Here is a 26,944-nt window from a genome sequence, read left to right on the forward strand (position 1 = left end):
TCTACCAATTGCCAATTAAAGAATTGCATTTAGGATTTGCTGATACTCCACACAACAGCTGCTGGTAAATTTGTGGCTGACTGTACAGAGCAGCTTCTTGGAAGGCCAATGTGCTGTACAAGCGTGGCAGAAATGGAACGAGCAGCCAGGATTAAATCACAGTTAAAGGGGGAGGGGAGAGGAATGCCTGCATTACAGCCTTGTGAGGAATTACTGGTCACGTTAGTTCTCCAAATGTACCCCTGGCCTAATTAAGCTGCATTTTCACTGTAAAGCAGGCAAACTGCCAGTGATGGTGAAGTGAAACCAGCTTTCCAGTAACTGCCAGGAGGAGCTCAAAAGCATGTTCATATGTTTAAAACAGAAGCCTTAAGGAATAAGGGGGCTTGAGGAGCTATATTTGAACAGGGCTTGAACTAATATTAAAATACAGCTCTTAAGATAGCAACAGATAAGGTGCTTTTAGGTTTTGGTAAGGTGTGGGGTTGTTTGTGGGGTTTTTTTGGTTTTATTTTTAAATTTGCATCCTCTGAATCTGATTTCATATTCATGACAAGTATCACCATTTCCTTTTGAAGTCACTACAATCTGTACAGACGATCCTGTCTTATTTTTCTGCTTCTCTGTTCAAGGGCAGACCAAGAGGTTTGAGTTTAGCACAAGACATTTGCAGTCTGGGGCAAACACAAGTAATATAGGGGCAATATTCAGAGCAGTACAGCCAGACTCCTTAAATCAGTTTGTGGTATGTGTACACTGGATCAACAATGAACCTGTGTTAAGACATTTGGTTCAATAGCAGAATATATTTTCAGTTTTCTAGTCAGGATTTGCTAGCCAACTACAAAGACCATATTAGCTCTTAAGGAATTAGAAGCTCGAGCCATATGCCAATAAACAAATCCAGTGGAAGCTGAAGCACGAGCAACCACTGTCACTGCCATGCAAAAACACAACAATGCAGGGCTTCCAGCTAAGAGGCATTCTGCAGGAGCAGTACTACAAGGTCTTCAAGGAATTAAAGAATAGCTCATCCTACACATCACCTTTCAGGCATAGTGCACAAGCTCTGATAACTGCTTAACTCCTCCTCCCTTCCCCCTTATAACTACTTAAATGACAGGGATTCAACGAGCACAGAAACCCACAGAGCAGATTCAATAGCAACTCTTCCAGATCAGACTCAGGAAAAATGGATAAACTGCTTGCTGTGCCAGTCCCTATGCCACAGCAGAACAAGTTTTAGGGGCTAAACACTGAGAAAACATTGCTCATTTGGATCTTAAACCAAATATCAAACACACCCTTTTCCAAAACTTGTCCTTGCATTGTTAGGAAGAACAACATGCAAAACTGCTAGTAGAGGGACACAGTAAACACAAAGAAACCATGGTGCAAAATATCCTACTTCTTAGAAGAAAAAAAAAAAAAAAAAAAAAAGTCAGCTGTTCCATTATAGATGTTGGTTTGCAGGCCAGGAGACATTTGGATCACCACTCCTAAAAAGAAATATATGTTTTCCTTTTCAAAAGATGTTTCACCAGCATTTCATATTTGTACAGCATTTGTTTCAGCAATTGAGCAATAGGCCACAGTATGAGAAGCAGCAAAAGCATTTTATTTGCTGTATAATTAGTGTCATTAGAAATATGATTGGTAAAAAAACCACGCGAGTCCACACAGAAAGGAAAGCTTAATAAAATCCAAAGACAACTGGAAAGGTGGTGGTGGTGGTGATAGGGACTTAGCAGAGAAAATTTTTTAAGTCTTCCAAGGTTCTAGACAGCAACAGCTCTTTTTGGCCACCCGAGATGGTAACAAATCTTCCTACTACTTTGCATCAGTGTCCTCCTCCACCCTTGTTGGACTGCTAGCTTCAAATCACTAAAACCTATTGTGGAGTGTGAGAAGGGAACTAAACACAACATCAGGATCTCTTCGCATGAGGTAACGCTTTCATGCAACTGTTCTGCACATGCAAAGGCATAAAACTGACTGAGCAAACACCATCTTCTCAAAAATCACTTTAAGTCATAACAACACTTCACTTTGTTTAATTCCTGTATTTTCCAAAAGGTGGTAGAAGTACTGCATTTTTAAAACAATAACATGCTTCTCCTTCAAACAGAAAATAATCTTTAAAACAGAATGATTTCTTTTCTCTGACACTGAAATGATAAGACAGTCTTAATTCACGGAAGCAACAATTGTGTTTCTGAAGCAACAAGTTGCCACAATGATTATTTGTAAACATTATACCCACAACAGTAAGTACATTAAAATCCCACACTTCCACCTTAAAATAAACCACAAAGATTTGACATGAAATACATAAAAAGTTTATTATGTATGTACCCCATCTTCTTATCTGGAGGAGAAAATCTGAGGCAACAGTTTGGTGCAGTATAGAGAAGCAAAGCAATATACAGTAGCTGCACACAGCTCGATTGGTTTCAGACCACAACTAAATACTCTTACTATGACTGTTAGTACAGAAATGTTCTGTAATTAGAAAAAATGAGAAGTATTACTCTCATGCTGTACAGTCTTATGTTTCTTGGTAAGAAAAGAACAACTGATTTGAGTTTGAATCTTTCGCGCCTGAACCTTGCACACCAACTTGTTTGGCTGTTGCCTCTGGAATGTTCAGCACAAAGGTTAAGCTCCAGACATAATTTAAGTGCTTTTCATGTGCAAACTGTTATTCGCTAAAGCTTTCAAAGTACATTTAATTACAGATATGAACACCCTGTAAAGATATGAGGATATGACAGCAGACCCAGAGGCCAATACAGATTTTTTAAAAGAAATGCTATGTTCCACTGCAGTAGTTCTAGTCCCTGATTAGGTCCTTCCAAAGAGGGGGCTTATTTCAATTGTAGGAGATAGACCACTCTTTAACAGAAGCATCGTGGGATGTTGTTACCAGAGTTTGTTCATCCAGCCACGCCAAGCCGCTTACGTGATGTAGTCTGTGAGCATCTGTATCACAGTGCAGAGTAACAAAAGAGTTAGGAAGGCTGGGTTGACAAGGTAACTTCAGCACATTCCAAATATGATTTTTGGCTGCATTAAATACTAGTACTGGATTTTAAAAGTAACTACAAAAATAACAGAAGAACTGCAGCTAGTGTGGCTAGACAGAGATTAACGTAAAGGCTAAATTACTTTGGGAACATTCAAAGCCTGCTTACCATTAGTCTACAAAACAGTGTTTGATTTCAAGAACTACTAACAACTTTCAAAAGTAGCATGTTGAAGAAAACATACCTGGTATCTTGACTCTGGTCTCTGGATCACTCACAGTCCAAACATACACCATCATGTCCATGCCTCCAGATGCAAAGTGTTCATTGTCTGGTGACCATGCAATGCAAACAACTTTTGCATGGTGTCCGTAAAAGACATTATGCTCCTATTTGAAAATCAGAGAGACGAGGGTTATTCTATTAAAGCTGCCATTAAATATACTGATATTATTCCAATGCTAAATCTGCTTCAGGAAATCATTAGCTTTCAAAGTGTAGTATCAGAACAAGCTACTGCAAAACTCCAGACAAGCTACTGAAAAACTCAGATGCAGATTGGATCCACTAAGTAAACCAAGTGGTGGCTTCATTTTGTGTGATTTATTTAAATACTTAGCAGGCCAATAAAATACAAACCCCCTTTGCAAAAAAACACACAAAAAAAACCCACTAAGACATTTTTCTATGAAAGATTGATACGTTAAGGGTATATGCAATTTAGAGATTTCTAAAATAATCCCACAGATGTTTCACAAGGCGAAATTATTTCAATTTTTACTCAGAAAAATGAAATTTTTTTTGTGGAATGCCATCCTGTTTTTACTTCAGTGTTGTTTTAGTCAAAGTTCAAGGAGTTTAGAGGCTGATACGCATTGACTGCTTGGGCTGAAAAGTGGAAATTGCCCATTTTTTGGTTTTTAGTTTAAAGACTAACTTGTAGATTGGCAGATAAAGCAAGATTCTCTGTTCTAGCATATCCCTTGCACAGCTTAGTACTTACCATGGAACTGTGTGCCAGAGCCAGCAGAATTTTATTGGCAAGTCTGCTTTATTTACATACTTGAATTTTATTGCATTCTTATCAAGCTGAGCCTACATTCTTGTCCATTTTATAAAAATGCACACAAGTTCTCTAACAGACATGGCATGTATTTTGTTACTTCCTTTAAAAATTCCAAACTAACAAACCAGTAGTTCGGCAGACCCAAAGGAACTTTTTGTATTTAACTACGGCTAGTCTGTAGAAATCCAGTTCCTTCCCTGCTTTAACTATGCATTTGTTATTAGATGGGTTTCAGTGTTTTCCCAGCAGCCAACCCATGCTGCACATTTCCTCAACTATTTCCTCAACAGTCTGGAGGGTTCACACAGGTTTCTGTAAACACCAGTACTAGCCCAAAATAGCAGGTAAACAGACAGTCACAGAAACATTAAATTTACATCAATGATTTACAATTAAACCACAGCAGCTACATCCTCCTTCACTACAACAGATTTAGACATGAGCTGTCAGTCTGTTTTTAAACAAAGAAAACTCTCATTACAACAGTTCTTACCGCATAGCCATCAGCAACACTAAAGACAGTGACAACTTTGTTTGCATCGCAGACTGCAAGAAAGGCACCATCGTGAGAATAAGCCAGGTCAGTAACAGGACCTTTAGCTTCCAAAGTCTTATCATCACTTTTCAAAGAGGTTCCTTGGATTGAGTACAAATGGACATTCCCGTCCTGCAATTAATAGCAACAAAAGAGAAATGTAGAAAAGACATTTTACAATAGAAAGAGGAGTTCCTGAATTTTTTTGCATTAATTCTGTCTGGTAGTGCTTATGCTAAGAAAAGGTTTAGATAACCAGTCATTTATGCTGGCTACAATCCACCAAGTGTGGAAAAAAACTCCATTTTCTATAATTTGCCAACTTCAAGAACACACTGGATAAAATCAATTTGGCAATTTCAAAACAGCAAATACACAAAAAAAAGATTAAATTCAAAAAGAAGTGAAATAGACTTTAGGTCACAATTGTGACAGAACCTAGGGAATGAAAGCCCAGGAACACCAAATACACACACTTAATACAGACGTCGTTACAAATTATCACCTAGCATTTCTCAACACAACACACCTACTATTATTAAAAACTTCTGTTACTTGCTCCAGTGTTCAAAGTAGAACAGTTTTAGGAAGTGCAACCTTACCGCTCCTCCCACTGCTGCTGTACTTCCGGTGGGGTGAATGGCTACAGCTTCTGGCTCATAGCCAAGGTCATCAATTGCAAAACATTTTTTCTTATCTTTCATCAAGACAACCTGTAAGTAGAAAACCAGAAACTAAGACCCCTCTTCAAAGTACCTAATATAAAACTATTACTTTACTCATAAATACAAATTCCCTCTAGTTGCTCAGTTTATTGTATTCTCATCTTAATGGAACAGTTTCATTAAAAAAAAAAAAATGAAGAAATGCCTACATACGTGGTGACTAATTTACTGCACTGAAGTACTTGTTTGTTCTAAATTACACAGTGCAGAGCATTCTCTATTGCCTTCAGCTTTGCTTCACTTGGTTCAAACATGAAATAAACATGAACAAACCAGTATTTTTAGCAATGTTTACTCCCTTCCTGGTTCATTGTGAAAGGGAGGGAGGCAGGACCAAATTAGTAGAAAGTTAATGCTGCAGTCTTAAACCTTAAAGGCTATTTCCTATCCAGTTCTATGCTATGCTTAACTGAAATTAACTCACATGAAAATAGGTTTGGACAACACTATCAAATGTCCCAAACACAAAACCAGCAGCCAAGCAGAAAGCATAAAGCACTAGAAGTTAATAATGTTTTGATACAAGAGAGCCTCAGTGCAATGTCTCTAGTTTTCTGTGATCTGCACTAGTGGCAAGTGACCTAGAGCTGCTAATGCTGTACAACAGCACTAGTTAATTGGTTAGTTGGATTAATTGCAAAAAAATAAAATGCAGGAGGAAAGTATCCTTTTGCCAAAACTGTGTCACTGAACAGATCTGGCAAGAGTGTGACTGAGGTTTAACCTTCCAGCACAAATCTGTATTGATAACAAGTACAGATACATCCACACAAGGGACTTTCTGAAATTTAAATCTATACATAAATGTGAAATTGGTACAGGATGCAAAAAGACAAGGGTTATCAAGTATCCTGCTGAATTATCTTCCTTATAGGTCTTATAAGGAAATTCTGTAGATGTGCAAGGTAATCCCAGACTAAATAGTTAAGTGTTACCATACACGGCATTATTAACACAGCAATAGTTGATAATCTACATGCTAATACTTACTTGTCCAATGCATAAAACTACAGTATAACCACCAGGACCCACAGCTAAACATTTTGGCTGAACATCCATTTTCACAGCATCCTGGCCACTGGACGAGGGGGTGCCAAGGTGGAGAAGCAGGAAGGACAAAGCAGGAATTATTCCATGTCTACTATTATTTTAAATTGCCCATTCAAATAATCACCCACGAATCATCAAGAACATGCATAACTTAGTTTTCTTATCTACTAATTGGCAAAGTTTCCTATTGTTTTGTGTTTAAAGCTTTACTATCTTGATCAGGTAGCATACCTCTGAAATGAAAGTCAAGGTTACTATACTATACTACAGTTTAATTTTTAAACTAACTAGATTATCTTAACAGGATTCTTTAAATTCTGGCTTCCATGAAGAAACAGCTGTGTCCCATTCCTCCTAAACACATTTATCCACTATCCCTGAGTATTTATGAATGGCAAAGCAGATACCCTTCCAAAACCTCTAAGTCATCCAATACAACAAAGCCTCCATCTTACCCATGGAAGGGATAAAACAAATTGAAAAGCCTGGGATGCATTTCTCATTGTCAGAAAAAAGCACAAGGTTGGTACAGTAATCATTTCTACATTTTCCATGGAAACATAAAACCTAAATAAACTCCAGCATTTATAGTTAGCATACAAAATCAACAACACTCTTGCTGTAAAGCAATTATACTGCAATAAAAGGCAACATTTCAACTAACCTGTAATCTCTCTTGCTAAGGTTGGTGTAGCGCACAGTGTCATCCATACTGCAGGTGACCAGCTGGTCCATTTCATCCACTGCCATTCTAGAAACCTGGTTTGTGTGGCCTTTCCCAGAAAAGCCATCATTCTCTCCAGTTTCAGAATCCCAATAATGTGCATAATAGAATTAAGGAACATTTGAAGATACTGATACAGTCAGGTTCCACACCATAAAAAGTTAAATAATCGAGAGAACAGCTAAGGTTAGATGGGACCTCTTGAGATTTAGTCCAACCTGCTGCTCAAATTGGTGTCAGCTACAACAGGCTGCAGGGTTCTGTAAGGTTTTGAGTATCTCTAGGGATGGAGACTCTACAAGCTCCATGGGCAACCTTGTAATATTTATTAAGTGAAACTCTGATGTTCTGTAGTGAGATAAATGACCTACCCCAAATGGTAGCAAATGCTGGAATAATTAGCATTAGGTCTGAGACTAGAAAATACTTTGTAAAGAATTTTAGATAGAAGCCCTTGTAACACTGGCTTTCCCTCATTTTATATATTAACATAATGTGAACTACTCAGGCTATTACAGGTTTGAAAAGAAACAGGACCTATATTTATAAGAGTTTATGCCAACATGTCACCATTTTAAAGGCTAGAAAAAGGATTCTAGTTGTAACTATAAGCTTCAGAATGCTGGAAATAGAACTTCCTGTATATTTTGTCATGAGTGGAAAACAGGTATTGCTGTTTCTTGATGTTATAAGAGGTTAATTTATATATTTACTTGCTTCTCCATACTATCAAGCTTCCTATCATGAAGAAGCAACAACCAAAAATTAAGAGTTGGCTTATATTTAGCAGGAAACTGTGAATGCAGCTATAAAAACAGGTATTAGGGGAAAGCAAAATAAACTTTAGACAAAATATTCACTTGTGTCCATTAAACTTTTCTTTGGCAAAGCTGTTTTTTTTACCTCTCCCAATGAGCTCTCATATCAGACTAAGACTAGAACAAGTACCACTATCATTCAAAGGATATTAATATGACCATCATTACTTCCAGAGTAAATATAGGACTTTCCACCATTTTTGTGCACTGTAAGACACTGTATCGATTTACTATGACCCTGTGAATGGGACATAAATAATTACTGATGAGCATTTTTTAACACATACAATCACCTATTTGAGAAGAATGATAAGTTATTCAAAAAATAACATGCCATTCACAAGCATTAAAAGTCACCCAGTGTAAAAACCATTATTTTACAGTCATTTAACTGTTACACCACTGCTATTGCTATGTCCTTGATGAGAAACAATAAGCACCATGGATGTCCTTATTAGCTTGATGAACCAAAATACTTTCTTAGCCTTTTCATGACTGCTTTTCAGGCACTTTATGACTCAGGGAAGATGACTAAATATGGTCATGTACCCACATCAACTTCCAGAATTATAGCAGTGATAGCAAAAATCTGGGACATTGTTTCTAGTTCATGTAAAAATGTAAATTCCCATGAGATAAAGTCTAGTGTCAGTGAACTTTTTAAATCCTAAAATTAAAGTTTGATTGCATGGTAACCCTAATCACCTTGTCCACAATACACTAGTTCTGAGAGAATGAGACATCTCTGATAGTTTTCTATTTATGCCATATTTCTTTTCTCATCTTAAGAATGCTTAAAAGCTGCAACAAAAGATAAGCCAATAACATTAACTAAAATGAAATAGTCAGTCTGGGTATTTGCACAAAGCACAGTCTCACCCGTGTAAAGATTAACTTCTAAATTCAAGAAAGTCACACATAGCTCATTTGGCAATGCTAATTTAACAAAGCTATTTTTCAACAGCTACTCTTCCATTTTTACAACTTCAATCACTGAGTCATTTATTGCAGAAACTCACACAGCAAAAGAACTTTAACCTACCTTTATGACACGTAAAGGCTTATTTGGATTGTTCTTGTCCAAATAATTGATATAGCCAGACAGGGAGATAGTCAGTAAATGGTCTTTCTGCCACAAGCAACCCAGCTGCTGATCCAACACATTTGATCCCATGTTAAAAGTATTTACAATAGAATTAGCACCGACATCCCAGATTTTAGCAGTTTTATCTCCAGAAGCAGAAAGCAACTGACTACTGTCAGGGCTCCAACTAATCTGCAAAAACAAATGTCACCACAAGACAGTAAATGCATTTATTAATCCAAGACTTTGCAGTTCATTAACTGGGTAATGAAACACTACAAATCATCTGCACGAATCAAGTGATACTTACAGCATAAATACCTCCATCATGTGCTTTGCCTCCACCAAGAGCACACACTTTCTCTCCAGTCTTCCCATCATAGACAAAAATCTTAAAAGAGCACAAAGACATAGGATTTACAGGAAAAAGCAGTAATAGAAAAAAACCCCAAGACAGTGTCTGATACTTTGAAACACTATAGCCCTTTTTAAGGAGAGGCATAAGCTATGCTGCATTGAATAATTTAGACTAAATGATTAAGATGAAAATTGTAAATAATCACAGCAAGTCCCCTGTTCTTTGAATCCAGACATTTGAAATTCTGGAAAATGTTACAGTTTTGTCTCCTGCTGCGATAGCAGCTGCTCAGCACTGCTGTCATGGGAGTCTACCCTCTGAGAAGGACAAGCTACCTATGGTAAAAGAGTAATTGTCAACCTGCCCTTATCAGAAGGGAGTACACATGGAGCTAGGTTGCTATCTATGAATTCATTATTTCAGCTAGATCTCTCAGGATCATTACATACATTTCCCAAAAGTCCAACATGTTCCTGCCAAAACAACCTGTAAGAGGATGGTAGGGAGATGGAACGAGGAATAATTCTGAGTAAGAATAGTATGGTTATTACTACTTATCAGTTATTACAGATTTACAGGAGCATAGTTAAAAGTTTAAATTTGAGGCATAAAAAAGAAGCAACATGGATTTTACAATACTAATCCTATTCCTAAAATGCACAAGAAAATCTTCTCAGGCTGAAATCAATATTAAAAGAGTTCTTTGTGTTTTACCTGCCCATCTGCACTAGCTGTAGCAAATCTGTTCCCATCAGGAGAAAACCTCACACAGTTCACAAACCGTGTATGGTCCTGTAGAAAAAAAGTAAGAATCAGGAAACAAAAAAAATAATAGACTGCTTTACATAGAAGACAATCTAGTTACAATGAAGTTCTCTTACACGTGAACCATAAACTAGCTGTGTAGGAGATGCTTGCTGTAGAGAATTGCTACGAGGCAAGTTTAGCCTCTATCTGAAGAGAATCATGGGGCCAGGAACAGTCTGGGAAGACACTGTGACATCATGGCCAATGTAGTTAAAACAACTCAGTGCATACCAGAAGAATGAGTACCCAGTTTCAGGGATAAGTAGTAAAAAAAGTCAGATGCAGCCTACACACAAACATGAGATTCCTCCCCAGTGGTGAATGACTTCTGCAGCATTCTCCAGATTTCAACTCTTGCTTCATTGTGCAGTGAGTTTTATACACACAAGAGTATTTTATCCTTCTTATTGCAAGAGGAAAAAAAAGCACAGGCATGAGGAATAAGTTAATATTTTATTAAAATTCCATTCCTGGGAGACTGCATTAGTGGTAGTTCTGTGAAGTAATGAGGCAAGACTGATGTATGCTCCCCAAATAGACAAGTTACAAGTAGGAGACTATTCAAACCATGCAAACTAGAAAACACACGTTAAATAGGGAAGCACTACAATGAGGCCAAAGCTCCCATGCAGAGAGATTTGGAAGATTATTTTTAGTAGTATGGAAGGCAGGTTCTAACCTACTTTCACCAACTAGACTTTTTTTCCCCGATGATACTGCAGGCTCCAATCTCAACCATATAACAGAATCCCATATATAAACCTAAATATCACTTTAAAAGGAAGACTACATCACATACCAGTCTAAGCAGCACTGGTAAGCTATTTGGTCTTTAGAGTTCCAGAAGAACCAGCTTTGCAAAATGCAAGTATCAGCTTAAGTTCAGAAATATATTAGGCAACTACATCATTTCATTGGATCGTAGAGCTCAAAACAATTCCTTTTCTAGAACTGGAATGGAATCCTTACTAAAGTCAGCATATGAGGACTATTCAAGGCTCATGTGTAAAAAAATAAAAGGCCTACAACACTGTTTTTAAAACTAAAATACAAATTGAACACTTTGAATCTATTACTGCAGTAACATCCAGTATCTTTGCAATAGTTTTTTTGAGGCAAGAGATCTCCTGCCATGAAAACAGCTACAGAAGCTTGTGGCTTTTTATTTTCTTTAGCCTTAAGCAACAATGAATACCTTCCCTGTGGTAGTTCCAGATTTTGTTTCATGTAAGTGATGGTAACAAGTAGAATAAGAAACAAAAAGAACATAGAAACAGAAAACTGAACACACAAGTTGTATACCCATTCATGAAGTAAAAAATCAAGTTATGGTTTCAAACATCTACACTCACCCTTCCTAAGTGGCCCTGGGATTTCAGATTTGAGCAGATTTATCAGATTGGAAAATTATATTAAAAATCACCACACTTCTTCAATCATGCACCTTCTACACACATCTGCACTGGGAAACAGAGCTCTGAAAGCATCAATAGAGCCAATACAACAGCCTACTTCATCCCTTCCATAGATTAGTGACAATGAAAAAAGAATATTGGAAAAAGTGTTTCAGGTTCTCTTTTTAACCAACCGTTTTTTTTTGTTTTCTTGACCTGAGACAAACATTTAGTTACACATGGTTTTAAGAAAGTCACTTGACACCAGCTATGCTTCAAAGGGGGGAACTGAGAGCTTCTGTTATAACAGCTAGTTGTGGTAATAACTGCAAGCTTGTTGGAAACAGCACAGTTTAACAGAGCCACATCTAAACTTCAACTCACGCTTAGTGTAAACTTGAACTTGAATGGCGGTCCCTCGAAGAAAGCAGCACAGTTGTCATCACTGCCAGTTGCCAGCCGATATGGTCTCGTTTGTTTGATGTCCACGCTGTTGATCACTTTATTGTGCCCAGTAATCTCACCAACAGAAGAGCCACTATCCCACAGGAACACTGCTCCAAATCTAGTTAGAAAAGCACACAATAACTACAATTCATAACAGTTACATGTAGATTAACTCCTTGAACATCTGCAAACTGCAGATTTGAGTGCACTCAAAGAAAAGAAATTAGGTCATCTCATTAATCTCATGCAAGCGCATCATAGTTCCCTGAAGGCTATTTAAGATTTTGCTGGTGAGTTTCTAATCTTCAATAGCAGATTTGCTAAAGGGGACAAACGATCAGGTTTTGCATATAAAGGTTCTAAAATTCAGACATCTAATGTATATTCCTCACTAAGATTGTTGGTTTATAAGATAAAGCAGTAAATTATTCTGTCTGCCTAGCCACAACAGACTGCAGAAAGCTAGGATAATAATGACATTGGATCAGAGTTATCTGACTATTTAGACTAGATTGGGTACCATCACTTTTACAAATATTATTACTTAGAGGTTTAAGGAAGAAGAGTTTTAAAAGCATTTTTGACAGTTCTTACTCTAAATCACCTTAAAAAAAAACTCCAGTATAATCAATACTAAGGCACTAAACTGCCAGAGCATTGCTATTTGAAAGGCCTTCTTTAGAATCCCTTCAACATTATTCTAGACTGAAACTATATCCACCTAATAGGAAGCTGGCCACATTTTTGAAGGACAGCAAACACACATTGCATCTACCGAGGAGGAGATGGGGCAGAAGGACTAATGGAGGACAAAGAGTCTTTTTCAAGGACACAGTACATAACAGGGATTGAAAAACAGTGCAGGGGACTAGGGAACAGCACAACACAGTGCTTTTCAGCCTTTTAGGTATGAGACTACCTGGTCTGGACTCTGCTTTAAAAGTCTTTGAACATTAAATGGAGGACACAAACCTAAATCAGCATCTTATTTAGTCAGGTAAAGGACAACTGCTTGTTGTTCTTTCATTAAACTACCATAAGACCTAAAAATATAGACAAGTTAACAAAGGAGAAAATTCAGATACTTTTTTAAAATTCTTATTCAATCAATTGAATAAGACCATGAATCCAATAAGTGAAGGAAGAGAAAAAAAAAAAATCGTTTTCCTCTTCCCACCCTATCAGAATTTGACAAAAATAACACCAAACCGCTATCCTTAAATATAATACCCACCTACCTCTAAGGAACAAGTCCCATACAATTTTTAAACTAAGCAATTGTAGCAGAACTGTGTTTCCCAACTAATTTACAGCTGTCAAACACTGCATAGAAAATTTTGCTGCAGAACAGCACAACTTGAAGTCAAGACAGGGAAAAAGCAATGACTTCATTCCATTGAAGAATTAAAAGCTTTCTGCAAGGAACTTGCTTTGTTACAATGCAGAGGTTTACATGCAGAGTAAATGCATGTATGTATGTATAAACACACACAAACACAAAAGAATTACTCACTTTTCCCTTCCTTCTCCAACCACAGCAATTCTCTTGCTGTCTTCAGTCCATGCAAGGTCCTTTATTTTTCCTGCAAATGGCTGATACTCATACTTCAGTAGGTGTTCCTTCTGTGTCGTATCCCAGATTCTCAGCTTTCCAGAGACATCTGCCATAATAAAATAGAATACAACTATTGTTCCAGCATGACTCAGTCACATGACTCAATCTGCCAGAGTACAGATTTTCGGCTACACTGAAGACTTGTACTAGGGACCTACTACCTTACCCTATTACAACTACTACAGATGTCTTTATTTAGGAATGCTGAAGACAGTATCCATTTCAATAAATTAGGTTTCTAACCAGATATTGCGATTCAAGATATGCAGCACCAAATACAACAGACAGATAAAGCATTTGCAGACCTGTGACAAAACTGCACAGTAAGAGAGTATGAACTCTAATGTTATCAGCTGGTGTGCGTTAAGTATCTGTTACACAAAGAACAAGCCAGCCCTACCCCCTGCCCAGAAGCCACAAGACAGCTCCCTGACCCTTCACTGGGAAGGAAGCCACCCTACACCTACAAGAAGGGAGCAGTCCAGTGGACAGTGGTCCATGCACTACAATTTGTACCTTCAAAGGAGATCTGCTTTGCATTCAAATACCAGGTATATGGAATGTAAAGAGATTTCTGCCCACAGAACTCAATTCATGCACATCACTGTACTTTATACAGAAGCATGTACACACTCAATGGTGTGGATGCCTGCACTATATCGAATACTAGACAGGAATGCAACAGACTATTCAGGAACTGTAATGTCAAAAGCAGCAGACATAGCACAAGCAGTTAACAATTTAAGACTTAAGATAATGAAAGCTCCCTGGCTCACTGTTTCCACTGAGTATTGTAAAACCCAAGAGCTACTCAGAGCAATTATTGTGCTGAAGGATTGTAGCTGGAGGAATTGTTCTATACACAGACAAATTTACACATCTCTAATAAAACCAAAGAACAAAGTCTGTGTGTACTGTACCCTTCAAAAAGCAACTCTTAGAATAGACCACGTGCTAAAATATGCATATTTCACCTCAGTAGAATGCTTAAATTCTGCTCACCATTTACTGGTGCAACTTTATAATTCAATTTAAACATACAGCCACCCTGCATCTTTCACACCTGGTCATAGACTGATCTTCATTTCTGCTAAAAGAACATTCAGAATTTTATAGAGAGAATTTGTTATTGAAGCAGAATTTTAATGTGGATTCTCTATCTATTAACAGGTAAGACACAGAGCTGTAACTTTGCAGTATATCCTATTAATACACCTGCTATGACTGCAATAAGAGAAATTACCATAAAAGCCAAAAGCATAATGCCAAAGATCTGTCTCATGAAGCACATGAAGTATTAATGCAGGTTGCATGGCTAATGCAGATTTATAGACAGAAATTAATCTTACATGTTATACTTAGAAACAGCTTAAACAGCCTGGTCATCTGTCTTCAGACCCCATGCTCAGCAGTATCACAAAACTATTTATAAATGACACACAGAAGACACTTTTTAAGGGAAATACTGCAACCTAAACTCTTTCACTTGGGTATGACAAGAATCAACCGAATACTTCCCTAGCACAGTAGTACCGTTCTTTTACAAAGGACTGGAAATCTAATAGACTGAAAGAAAAAATTAGACAGTTATTCTGAGTATTAAGTGCTGCATAAACCTGTAGAATTTGTAGAATACAGAATGCAAATTGGATTTTAAGAGGGTATTCAATTTGACACACGGTCCACACACAAGACTGAGCCAAGAAAATCCTGGCTGTGGTCCCTTTCAGACAAGAATGTGAGAAAACGGGGAAAAAAAAAAAAAAAAAAAAAAGCTCTGCTATCAGTGTTCTTAAAGGTTCCCCAGTACTCCAAATATACTTATTCTATTATAGCTTTCTGATATGAAGGAAACCAGGAATGACAGGACATTTTTCACTTAAAAAAATACAGTTCCCTTGAAATTGCTGAAACTCCCATTCTACTAAGATCTTTCCAGGAATCTGTGCTTCCCTTCTAAGGGGCTCATAGTCAGCATGTTTTCAGATATATTACTTAGAAAATATATCTGTTTGGGCACACTACTTGCTTCTGAAGCACTTTTAATTGACAATGACAAGCATTTTTTCTTAAATCTATATACTAGTTGAAAACCTTTGTAAGAAACACAAGTTACAGTATTGCATTTATCAATATTCTGTATACCAATCCTCCTGAAAAAAATATCAATTATTTGATGCAAGCGTCTATTAAAAAGGGTTTGTTTAGTTCTTTGGTAGCCAAAAACTCCTATAATAAATAAAATTCACACTGTAAAAATTCACATTACACATCCTCAGACAATTGATTCATATGCATTACAAGGAAACAGACTCAGCCTCTTTCACTGCTAGCTTGCCAAGGAAAGCTTTTTTAATTCAGGCTAAAAAGTAACAAAAGTAATAAATGTTGCCACGTTTGGTCAGGAAGATGGGAGAAAGGAAAAGAAAGGAGCACACACTGGTTTACAATCCCTCCCCTGCCTATAAAATATCAAAGTTTATTAACATCACAAACAATAGTCCTGTATCTCAGAAATAACTTTTCACTCTGGTGCATTTACACAAGTCTTCACCACACTAAGTATTTAAGGTTCATTTCCAGGTTCTTTCTTTATTGAAATACTACATTTTAAAAAGACAAGAATGTCACTAAGCTCACTGCTTGAGAAAGAGGTTAGAGGAACAAGGACAGAAATCATTCCTCCTTCAAAGACCTGTATGTAAGTCCACCAAAGCACATCACATTGACTGCATATTCCACACACACACACACGAAGTGTTACTACTGTTTTGGCAGTAACTTTAACAGCTCTGTCCACACATATCACACACATGGATACTTTACCTCCAGATGCTATGTAGAATCCACTAGGAGCATACTTGGCAACTACAACCTGGTGGGCATGCTCAGTGTAGATGTCAGCAATTGCAGGATTCTATTTTAAAGGGAAAAATAAAAGTTGCAAAGTTGTACATCCTCATTTTCAAAGGAATAAAATCAGAAATTCAACAATAAAATTCATAATTTCTCCCTGCACTCCTTTCTATTAAACCCTCCCTTCCAGCTTAAATTGAGCAACAGTCTAAAAGTGAGAAGTGCAGTACACACTGCAGAACATGCTGGTACCATTTTAGCAACACGCTACTTTCTAACAACTGACACAAGAAAGGATTTCCTCTTAAGGAAACCTGAAGTGCTGGGACCCTTCCTTCTCCAATGCCTGCCAAACAATAGAAAAACACTCTCCAAAATAACAGGCCAAGCATCAGGCTCTGTTTTTTTAGAGCTAGCCCAGGGATAAAGCAGTCACCCAAGCAGAATGCTAAATACAAGCTGTGATTTGCAGCACACATCTAAAATTCTGCTGTAGTCAACTATAACTTAAAAACTTAGAAACTTAAGCCTGCAGTCAACCATAACACATGGCTGTTAATCTTCACCATGTACCCAAAATCACTCAATAACCAATGAGATGTGCTAAGCTTGCTCTTTTTTCTTGATAATTGCAATCTGCTTAAAAAGCCAGTAGACCTGGTATCAAGAGTTGTAGAGGAATTCTGAAAGAAATTCACTGCCACGCCATCATATTTTAGCTCTTCAGTCTAAATTATGTTTTCAGATATTTCAGGTTGGTCAATAAAATTAACTCTGTCTCAGCGAATCAGTAATGCTATACAATAGAGGCACCACATAAATCAAAAAAAAAGGATGACAGCAAGGTAAAAAAACTGCTTTCAAATTAGTTGTATAAAAAAGTCATTCTGCACCCCTCTCAATTACAGCGTATATATGCTACAATAGCAATACACTACTCTTTAGAAATATTTTTCTACCATTTAACAGGCTTGCTCCAGCTCCAGAAACTTGACTCGTATGATCAAAACAAAATTTCATTTTAACTCCTTTAATTAATACAGATTTATTCAATTGAACCAGAAAACCACCTGATGTTATGGTATGACTCAGCCATCCAATCAGGGAAAACTAAAACACCCGCTCTGTTTTAGAAAAAAAGTCTCCTGCTCACAAGAGTTCTTGCTGTTACATCTCAGGAGACAGAATTCAGTTTGCTCATGCAAAAAAGAATTCTTTTTCATTCCTGCATTTATGCATTGCTTGAATGCATTGTAACTCTACTTAAGGCACAACCATCTGCATTTACAGCATGCACACCCCTCTTCACCTTGTGCCCAACTGGATTTCATCTGAGCAAGACAAGATAATCTTTTTCCCTATTCTGTATCTGCATCACCTATATGGTCAGGGAGCTCAAATCCCCCTGCATGTTGATATTAATGGCATGGTAGGTGCTATTTTACAGCAAGAATCTCCAAGAGACCAGGAAACTAAGCTGCGACTAATTTAAAGGGTTACATGAAAAATAACGACCCAAATTTAAGATACGGTAGACAGATTCCAGAAACCAGGTAGTAAGTTAAGGCTGTCAAATTGTACATTATTTATTCAATAGTATTATTTCTGCTTGTAAAGTCAGTTTTCTAACTTGCATGTTTCTTGTATCAGGCCCAACCCCCAAAAAACCACTTCTAAAAATATATTTAAGGAGAAAATTATAGTGTGAGCTGAGACAAATGTAGTACCTAGATTAAACCAGCAGCAAGCTTATGTGGCTTATGTCAAACACTGAAACCAGAGCCACATATGAAAGTGAGCAGTTTCAGTTCCAAGCTTCAAAGTAGTCTTAGACTCATGAAGATAAAATATTAATGAATTACGAAACCTTAAAAATATCACTAGTCTTTCTCACAGAGCTTTTCCAGCACTGCTCCAGAACTACTTCTTGTTAAAGGAAGTTTCTATATCATGCTCAGAGATCAAGCATTAACCCTGAATGCTATATTCATCTGATTAGCTAATGCTAGATAGCTTTAGACTTAAAGAGAAAGGTGATCACTGCATTTTGATGACCTGGTTTGTTTTTTTTTTTTAATTAGAGAAAACCATTCCATTGGAGAACAGAGGGATTACACACAGACCTCCCCCCAGCATTTCATTTCGTTGTTGCAAACTATTAGAGAGGCTTCTATATGGTGCAAAGAAGGCACAGCTCTTAACTAAGAGTGGACACACTTGCAAGTCAGGTTACAAACTGCAACATTTCCAGCACCAAAGCAGTAGCACAGCGTTGGTTGGTTTTTGTGTTACTGCTACAATATATTCTGTAGTCATCTGTCAATTATTAACAGCAGCAAACTGCCCTCCTCAGTTGGGCAAATCTCCCTATCAGCATTAACTGCACCATAAAACGTAAGGATTCGTGACTTCCATTCTCACCTTCCCTTGAGAGTTTAAACAGTTTGAATCTGAATTCCCACAATCCCACCTTGCCTGTTCTCAGGTCACTGTGTTCCCTACACCCCCCAGCTCACAATGGGGCTCACATTTGGACTGGGCTAATCTTCAGGGAGCTGATTCAGGTAAAGCAAATTGCTTTCTTCCGATTCAACCTCCAAAACAGGGTCAGAAGAGCATTAATGACAGTACAAGGGAGAAGGTCAGCATTCACGACTTGGTCAGAAACTGTAACGTAAGCAGAGTGGCTTTTCCCTCTTCTCTCATCACACTGTGTGCCATTACAGGGTTTAACTGGGGCTTCTGGTTTCAGAAACTTGAACTTTTCTTGATACCAAGAGCAAAGCACTATTACAAAGACATTATACCGGCACACTGAAACAAGAGTGTGAGCTTACTTTTGGTTTTAAGTGGATGAATTCAAAACTGATAGCAATCAAGAAAACTGCGGGGAATTAAGTTATTAGTAGCACTTATCTGTTATGACACGACAATGAAGAAATGTCTGAATTTAGTGGGCATGAAGAGATAAAACAGGGAAACAGCTCAGTTTACAAAGGTGATTTACAGAAGCAGCCATAAACAAACCCATTGTTGTGGAGACCTAAAAATTCCAGAGGTATGCCCTGCCCCTCCCCCTGCAGCCCTTCCTGCTGCAGGACAAATCTGCAATAGGAAACCTAGGGGAAATTTTGATTTCTAAAGAACAAGCACTTTGAAGAAATTTATTTTTTAAAAACCAGTAGGAAGACAGTGGCCTAAACGTGCAACATTTCCCCCATGCTTTTCAATGGGATGCAATCTTTGAAATCATTGAAATAACTCTCTTAACATTTCTCTAGTTAGAACCAGAGAAAAAAAAAAAAACAAACCCAAACCTCCACACTACTGAAAACATTAACTGGGGCATTCTAACATTTAATCGATGAGCAAAATTCCCTGTGAGCAGGGCTGAGAACTTGCACTCAGTTTGTCATGGAGTCCAGCAACTCATAAGTGTTTTGATTCCTGGAGTTGGGGCTGGGTGGGGGGAAAGAAGCTGAAGAATAACACGTTTAAAGATACAGGTTTGCAAGTATTTACATGCTTCTCTGACAGGCTAAGGGCCTTAAACAACAAAGAGGGAAGAGTTCATTTATTAGGCAAACACAGCACGCAACTTCATAATAGTGAAACCTAAGAAGATAAACAGGGACAACCAGAATATACCAGTCTCTCATCTCTTAAATCCTATGCGAAAAGGGAAAGAATTGCATATTTTACCGAGATTTTCTACATGCTTTTACAGTCGCTGCCTATGCCTGAGTCATGCACTCTACTTATTCCCCCGCTGCTGATCACGGATGTGTGACCTCGATTGAAATCGCCAAGACTGAATGAAGCACAGGCTGTTAAAGGAGGGGGAGGGAGACAAAATGAAACTTAGCGAAAGCTTCAGACTAGAAAACAAAATAAATCAAGATACATTACATCAATGTTTCTGATGACGACACATTTTCCATTGGTATACAGAAAATTGTTGCCCTTAGGATCACCTCCAATAATTTTGGAAACGCCTCGTTCAACCTGTGGAAGGCTAGCGAACACTTTTTCTATGAAAAAATAAAAGGAAAAAGGGGATAAAAATTAATATAACTAAATCTTTTTAAAAAATCAAAATGAAAGGAAGGCGCTGAACGCCTCCCTGCTGCCGGCACACGCCCTGCGCCGCCGGCAGCCGCCGTCACTTGTTGCTGCCGGCGGGCTGCGAGGCGCCGCCGGCTCCGCGCCATCCCGCGGGGCCGCGCCACGGTCCGCAGCCCGCGGGGCTCCGGGGGCTCCCCGTCCCCGCCCGGCACCTCGCCGCCCCCGCCGGCTTACTGATCTCGTACGGCATCTTCGCGCACTCGCTCGGCGGCAGGCTCGGGCAGGGAAGGGCGGCGGGCGCGGCCGGGCCGGGCTCTGTGGCTGCGCTGCCGCCGCTCAGCCCCGCTCGGCCCCGCGGCGCGAACCAGGAAGCGCCCGCGCCGCGCGCCGCTCTCCGCTGCCTTTGACCATATATAGTCAACTCTGCTCGCGCCGCGCCGCTCCCCGCCGGCCGCGCCGCGCGCCCTCCCCCGGAAATGCCGTGGGCTCGGCCGGGCCCGGCGGGGCCGCGCTGGGGCGGCCTCGGAGGCGGCTCCGCCCCGCGGGGCGCTGCGCGCAGGGCGGGCCGAGCCGGGCCGGGCCGGGCCGGGCCGGGGCCACTCGGCGGCTCTGACCGGCCTCGGCCTCGGCCGCGCCGCGCATGCGCGGGGGCCGCTCTCGCCGCGGCGCTCCCGGGCGGTGCCGGTGCGCGCGTGCGCGGCGGGGCCCCGCGGGCGGGGCTGCGCGCGCCGGCACCGCCCTGTCCCGGGAACGGCCGGCGGGCACGGGGGGAACATCCCCGGGATGCGGGAATGAACGGGCACGGGGGGAACATACCCGGGATGCGGGAATGAACGGGCACGGGGGGAACATCCCCGGGATGCGGGAATGAACGGGCACGGGGGGAACATCCCCGGGATGCGGGAATGAACGGGCACGGGGGGTACATCCCCGGGATGCGGGAATGAACGGGCACGGGGGGTACATCCCCGGGATGCGGGAATGAACGGGCACGGGGGAGCGTCCGCGGGATGCGGGAATGAACGGGCACGGGGGGAACATCCCCGGGATGCGGGAATGAACGGGCACGGGGGAGCGTCCGCGGGATGCGGGAATGAACGGGCACGGGGGAGCGTCCGCGGGATATGAACGGGCACGGGGGGAACATCCCCGGGATGCGGGAATGAACGGGCACGGGGGGAACATCCCCGGGATGCGGGAATGAACGGGCACGGGGCAGCGTCCGTGGGATGCGGGAATGAACGGGCACGGAGGAACATCTCCGGGATGGCGGGGATGAACGGGCACGGAGGAACATCCCCGGGATCGCGGGAATGCCGAACGGGCACGGGGGAACTTCCGCGGGGATCGCAGGAAGGCCCGGCCGGCACGGGGCACATCCGCAGGGGCGGGCTCGGGGGCTCCGCGGTGTGCGGACGAACAGTCCCGGTGAGCCCCTCCGCCCCCGCTGCCGGCGCTTTCCCGGCGCCGCCCTTCGCCGCGCGGCAGCCGCTGGCTCCCGCAGCATCCCTAAAGGCGGCTCTGTGCGGGCTGTGCCCCGGCGGTCCCTGTTGGGATACCGGGAGTGTGCCTTACCCTCCTGCAACGACAGTATTATTTTCATCCCTTATATATTTACAGTTATAATATCCTATAGTTTTATGCCATTCGACTCCAGATGCTGCTGAGGTGCTTCACAAATTGCTAATTTATGACCTGAGTTGTCCCCTGAGGCCAAGTTGGATGACTGCTTAAATTAAGCTGACCCACGTACAGCTATTCATTTTTCCTGTATAACTTTGGATAAATGGAATTCTTCTATCCCTCCAATATTAATATAAATATATCTATTAATATTAATCGCATGTATGATCAGCTCATTTGTCAAGTGAGTGAGTTTTCTCCTATAGAACACGGAAAAAGCATCAGGATAGATGGGTATGACAGGACTGCCTTGCCCAGCATATGAATACAGAATATAAAAAAAGCAAAGCTTTTGGTGTGCTCTTGCCCACTGACCTGTAAAACAGGCATGGAGGAGCCCTGTGGGATTCTCTGGGATCTGGGAGAACAGGTTGGGGAGGAAGAATCAGTATTGCAGTGCAGGGGTGTAAGTTTCCTTTCATGCAGAAGGGGTAAGCATTTCAGGATGAAGGGATGCTGAAATTTCTCAAGAACCTGTCCTGAGTCAGCCTATGCAGTCATTCTGCTCAAGGAGCAGTGAAGGCTGCGCCCAACTACACTGGGATTGTTACAAGAGATTTCTGTATTTTTCACTTCTGTGCTAAATGTATTTGGATTTTCCCTTATTTGGTGTTCAAAGAGCTGTATTTTCCTTGAATAATTACTATATGCCCAATAAAAATCAATCCATATGAAACCAGCTTTTTTTTTCTTCACTTCCTTGGATCTTTTAGAAATACACGAATCTTCATGTATTTATTATATCAATATTCCATGCTAAAGACAAAGCAGAGTCTACATTGGCCATAAGGGTTTTCTTTGTGCTCCAAAGTTGTGTTATCTCTTCTTACATGCCCAAAATCATGTTTACATTTTTGCAACTACATTAGTTCATACTTTCTTTCCTTGTAAATGTTGCCTTTGTAGTTTCTTAAAGCACTGATCTCTGCTCACATCCTAAGATTCTTAATATAGATTTGATATTTACTTGAAATTATGTAGCTGATGCATTATAAGTATCCTATTCACTAGGTTCTCATAAATAGCCAAATAATGGCTGTGGCTTGGAATTAGCAAGTGTGCCTGTAGAAACTCCTGTAAAAAATCCAAAAACAGTTTCAGAAGCTTTTTTTTTTCCCCTTTTTTTATAGGTGTCCCAAGTGTTTAAGAGGTGAGAAATCCAAATCTGGATCTTTTCAATAAAACTGTCAGTACTCTTGAAGTTCCCATTCTTCAGACCATAGAAGGGAATTGAATTAATGAATTGTTATTTTTCCCTTTGTAAATATGTGTTTTAGTTTTGGTTAGCAAGTCTTAGCAGTTTTTTCTTGTTTCCTCAATTGTGCTTGTACTTGAAGTCTTGGGGTTTTTTTGAAGAAGGATCTTCAGCAAGCTCAAGTTGCAAGAGCTCTTGGGGAACCACAGCCAGCTCGTACTTGGCTGCAGATTTATTAGTAACAATTGAAGAAGTTACTGCTCCCAAATGTCCTACAGCTCTTCTCTTGTTGACTGAGTTGGGATATCTCTGCAGTGCCACTTGGCATTGATGCACCTGAGGAGATGAAGAAATCTGCCATCCTTGGCCTGGCACTGGGCATGTGTGAAGACATTTATCAGTCATTTGGAAAACCTGGTTTCTCTGCATCTTTTTCAAGAGTGCTTCATCTTCATAGCAGTAATTTCATAGTGATGTCCTGGGCATCATACAGAGGTTGCTTCAGAGAATGCTCAAATGTTATTCTTCTTATTATTTACCTAGTGGATCACAGATACATACATGGCTTGTGACACATGTAGTGATTGATTTCTCTTCCAGAAGGCTCTGTTCTCCAGGCATGTAGGTATTGGCCATTAGACTGATATCAAAGATATTCACATACTGAGAGTTGAATACTAACGCTATGCCTAGGACTCTGGGTCAGAAAAAATTGAAGTTTCTGTGAGGGAGGTGTGTGGGCTTACAGCTGCAATTCAGAGCAGTAGCTTAGAAAGTGATTAAAAATCAAAGTTTATGGCGTTGCATTGCTCTGCACATAGAATTTCTAAATCCATATCAACTTTTCATGGTTTTTTACCTTTTACACTTCTTTGCTGACTAAGAGGTGACTTGAATACTGATGAAAATATGCCCTTTAAATTGGAACTCAGCAGTATAGCCTAAGGCACGTGTTAACAGCTCCTTAGAAAGTATTTCACCGTCTTTTGGTATTTCCACATCACTTAGCATAGCATTGCATTTCTATACAAGTTTTGTCTGATGCTGAGTAGCCATCAGCTTTTCTAAAAGGAATTGAAGTAAAATAGGTATTTATGCTGTAGTTTGTTGTTTTGTTTTGTTTTTTTTTTTTTCTCCCAGGCTGCAGTTTTTATTTCTCCCTGTTTTGAAGTCTACATCATGAAATCTGCCCCCAGATAGTCAAACAGAAATGGTACAATGAGTTTGAAATTAGAATTAATCTTACACATCCATAGATGCTGCTATTATGGCATTTCATAATGCTACAATTGTGAATATGTAGGTTATTTAGGAATTAAATATATTTTTGGTAATATCTATAAATATACCCTTTATTGGAAATATCAATAATATAAATACTCTTTTTTAAAACATAACACTTAATTTTAATTATAACCAGGTTTGTGTGGAGTCAGTATTGGAATGCTGATCATCAATTCAATTACAAAAGAAAAACTGTGATGAATATTTTCTGACCCTGGTATACTGAAATACACATAGGCTAAAACATACAATAGCTTGAATTACTCTCTTCATAAAAATACTATGACAACATGATAATTCAATACACAAAAATGCAAACATACTAAGAATTAGTATGAAATTCTGTTTCCACTGAACTTTGTATGATCAGAATTTGTTCCAGATGGTGAAGATCAAATTCCCTCCAGTTTAAAATAATGTAATCCTAGGTTACTGAAATCCTGCACTCGTTTCCCCAGGCCACCCCTTATTCCAGAATCCCTTGCCCAAAACTGGCATTCCTGTGTTCCCATTCCTAGATCTGAGACCTGAACTGGGCCAAACCAAATGAATGAGTTGCCAAGTTGGTTTCCAATTAAATGAATAGTGGCCTGTTTCACAGGACTATTGAATGAGTGCAAGAAGATTGCAAAATCAGCAATACAGTTTTAGATTAGCTTCAGCTGTTACAGAGCTAAACCTTGGTTATTTTTCATTTTTACAGATTCTTAGCCTTGTCAGAGAGACAAGAGGAAATCTGTGGCAAAAATTGGATTAAGACAATTGGAATAGTGTGGCACTTCACATGCCCCAGCAATAAAGAATGGTTGCAGAATCCCTCTCTCTGACCTCTGTGTTTTGGAAAGAGCCGTGGGAGCCCTAAAAAGCCAATACCAAGAAAAGACTCCTTTAGGTTGAGGAGCATATACAGACTTTTAATTTCTGTGCTCTTCTCCAAGATGTATATAATGTTATTCTCAGATGGGCTGAAACACTGTGTTTAACAGATGTCAAAATACTGTTGTTAGTCCCACTTCTCCAGAAGCTACATCCCTTTTTATGTTTGAATTTTACGTTTGGAGCCAGTAGTAATACAACGATTTGATGTTATTAAACTAAATTCTGCTTTTGCAAAGGTAGTTCTTGTCAGTACATTGAAAGAATTTGTTTTTCTAGTACCCTCAGTGCAATGAGAAAAGGAAAATTATATGTAAATTTTGGGAAGGGGAACCCACAAACAAAAACCCCTGTTGTATCAGCCCAGTCTGCACTTATACCAGTAATACAGCATTCTGTTTAGGACGCTTTGTCAGGAAATGTATAAGAAATAATCTGAGGCGATGACAAAATAATTAACAAGTGGGGGAAAGGAAGAAGTTTCGATCCAGTTAAATTGCAAATACAGCACAGGCTCATAAAAGTGAATTTCACAGGGAAAGGCAGTAACAAGTGGTCCAGAGGGAGGTAATTAGATCCTTCTCACCCTCTTAAGGGGACAGACATTGAAATCAAGAGGCAATTGATTTAGAAGAGATAGAAGGGATGCTGCATAATTAACCCATGGAATTCTTTGCCTCAGGCTAACTTCCAGTCGAATTCCTGCACTGAATTAAATCACTTACAAAGATAACACTTGTTATATACATTAAAATACTCTCTCTAATTGCTTTAAGTAAGAAGAAGAGCAATAGTTTTCCTGGAAGGACACAACTTCCCCATGTGAAATATTACCGGAACATGGTGTCTTTGAGCACAGAGCTTTGTCTGCTGTCTGCAGCGCTATATGGGTTATGGATTACTCTATTTTACTCTATTAAAAATGATCCTGCCTGAAATAGGTGCAATGGTGTCTTGGGAAACCATATATACTTATACCTCCACATTTTACAACAGCCTAAACTAAATTAAACGAGGCAACTTGCAATTACCAAAACTGTTGAACAGTTAAAGCTTAAGGGGCATCTAAAAGGATCTTTACCCTATGTGGGATTGCAAAATAACAGTTGTCATGTAAGGGAACACCTGCATTGGTTACAAGGATTGCTGTGCTGTAGATACTCTGCTGTCAGCAATGTTCCCACGTCTGCTGCCACGCACAGGAGAAACCATACCTGTGTTGCTTCCAACAACAAAAGGAATACAAAGCTTCTAAACCAGGAAAGCTTTTGTTTTTCAGAGGCAGATTATGCACTGTCTTTTAGTCAGACACAGCTACAAATAAAACATATTCCTT

General features: G+C 39.8%; 1 protein-coding gene across 1 annotated transcript; it reads right to left on the minus strand.

The window, feature by feature from the left end:
* Positions 1-1,597: 1,597 nt before the first annotated feature.
* Positions 1,598-20,937, minus strand: WDR1 (WD repeat domain 1). The gene is made up of 15 exons (XM_077782764.1): positions 20,805-20,937; positions 20,415-20,536; positions 16,476-16,566; positions 13,548-13,695; positions 11,972-12,152; positions 10,101-10,178; positions 9,339-9,419; positions 8,987-9,220; positions 8,093-8,182; positions 7,067-7,221; positions 6,343-6,430; positions 5,230-5,340; positions 4,586-4,759; positions 3,271-3,415; positions 1,598-2,982 (listed from the first exon to the last, which is right to left on the minus strand). Exons 1-15 carry the CDS (start codon positions 20,818-20,820, stop codon positions 2,873-2,875), a joined length of 1,824 nt encoding a protein of 607 aa, XP_077638890.1. The 5' UTR covers positions 20,821-20,937; the 3' UTR covers positions 1,598-2,872.
* Between the last annotated feature and the right edge of the window lie 6,007 nt (positions 20,938-26,944).

This window comes from Lonchura striata, chromosome 4 (genome assembly GCF_046129695.1).
Source record: "Lonchura striata isolate bLonStr1 chromosome 4, bLonStr1.mat, whole genome shotgun sequence".
Classification (NCBI taxonomy): Eukaryota; Metazoa; Chordata; class Aves; order Passeriformes; family Estrildidae; genus Lonchura; species Lonchura striata.

Excerpts from the sequence above, each read along its gene's own strand:
- WDR1 (XM_077782764.1), bottom strand. Across the intron at positions 16,567-20,414 it reads TCGTCATCAGAAACATTGAT|AATCCTGCAATTGCTGACAT; the intron begins GTAATGTATCTT and ends CCTTTAAAATAG. Across the intron at positions 13,696-16,475 it reads ATTCTACATAGCATCTGGAG|ATGTCTCTGGAAAGCTGAGA; the intron begins GTAAAGTATCCA and ends TTATTATGGCAG.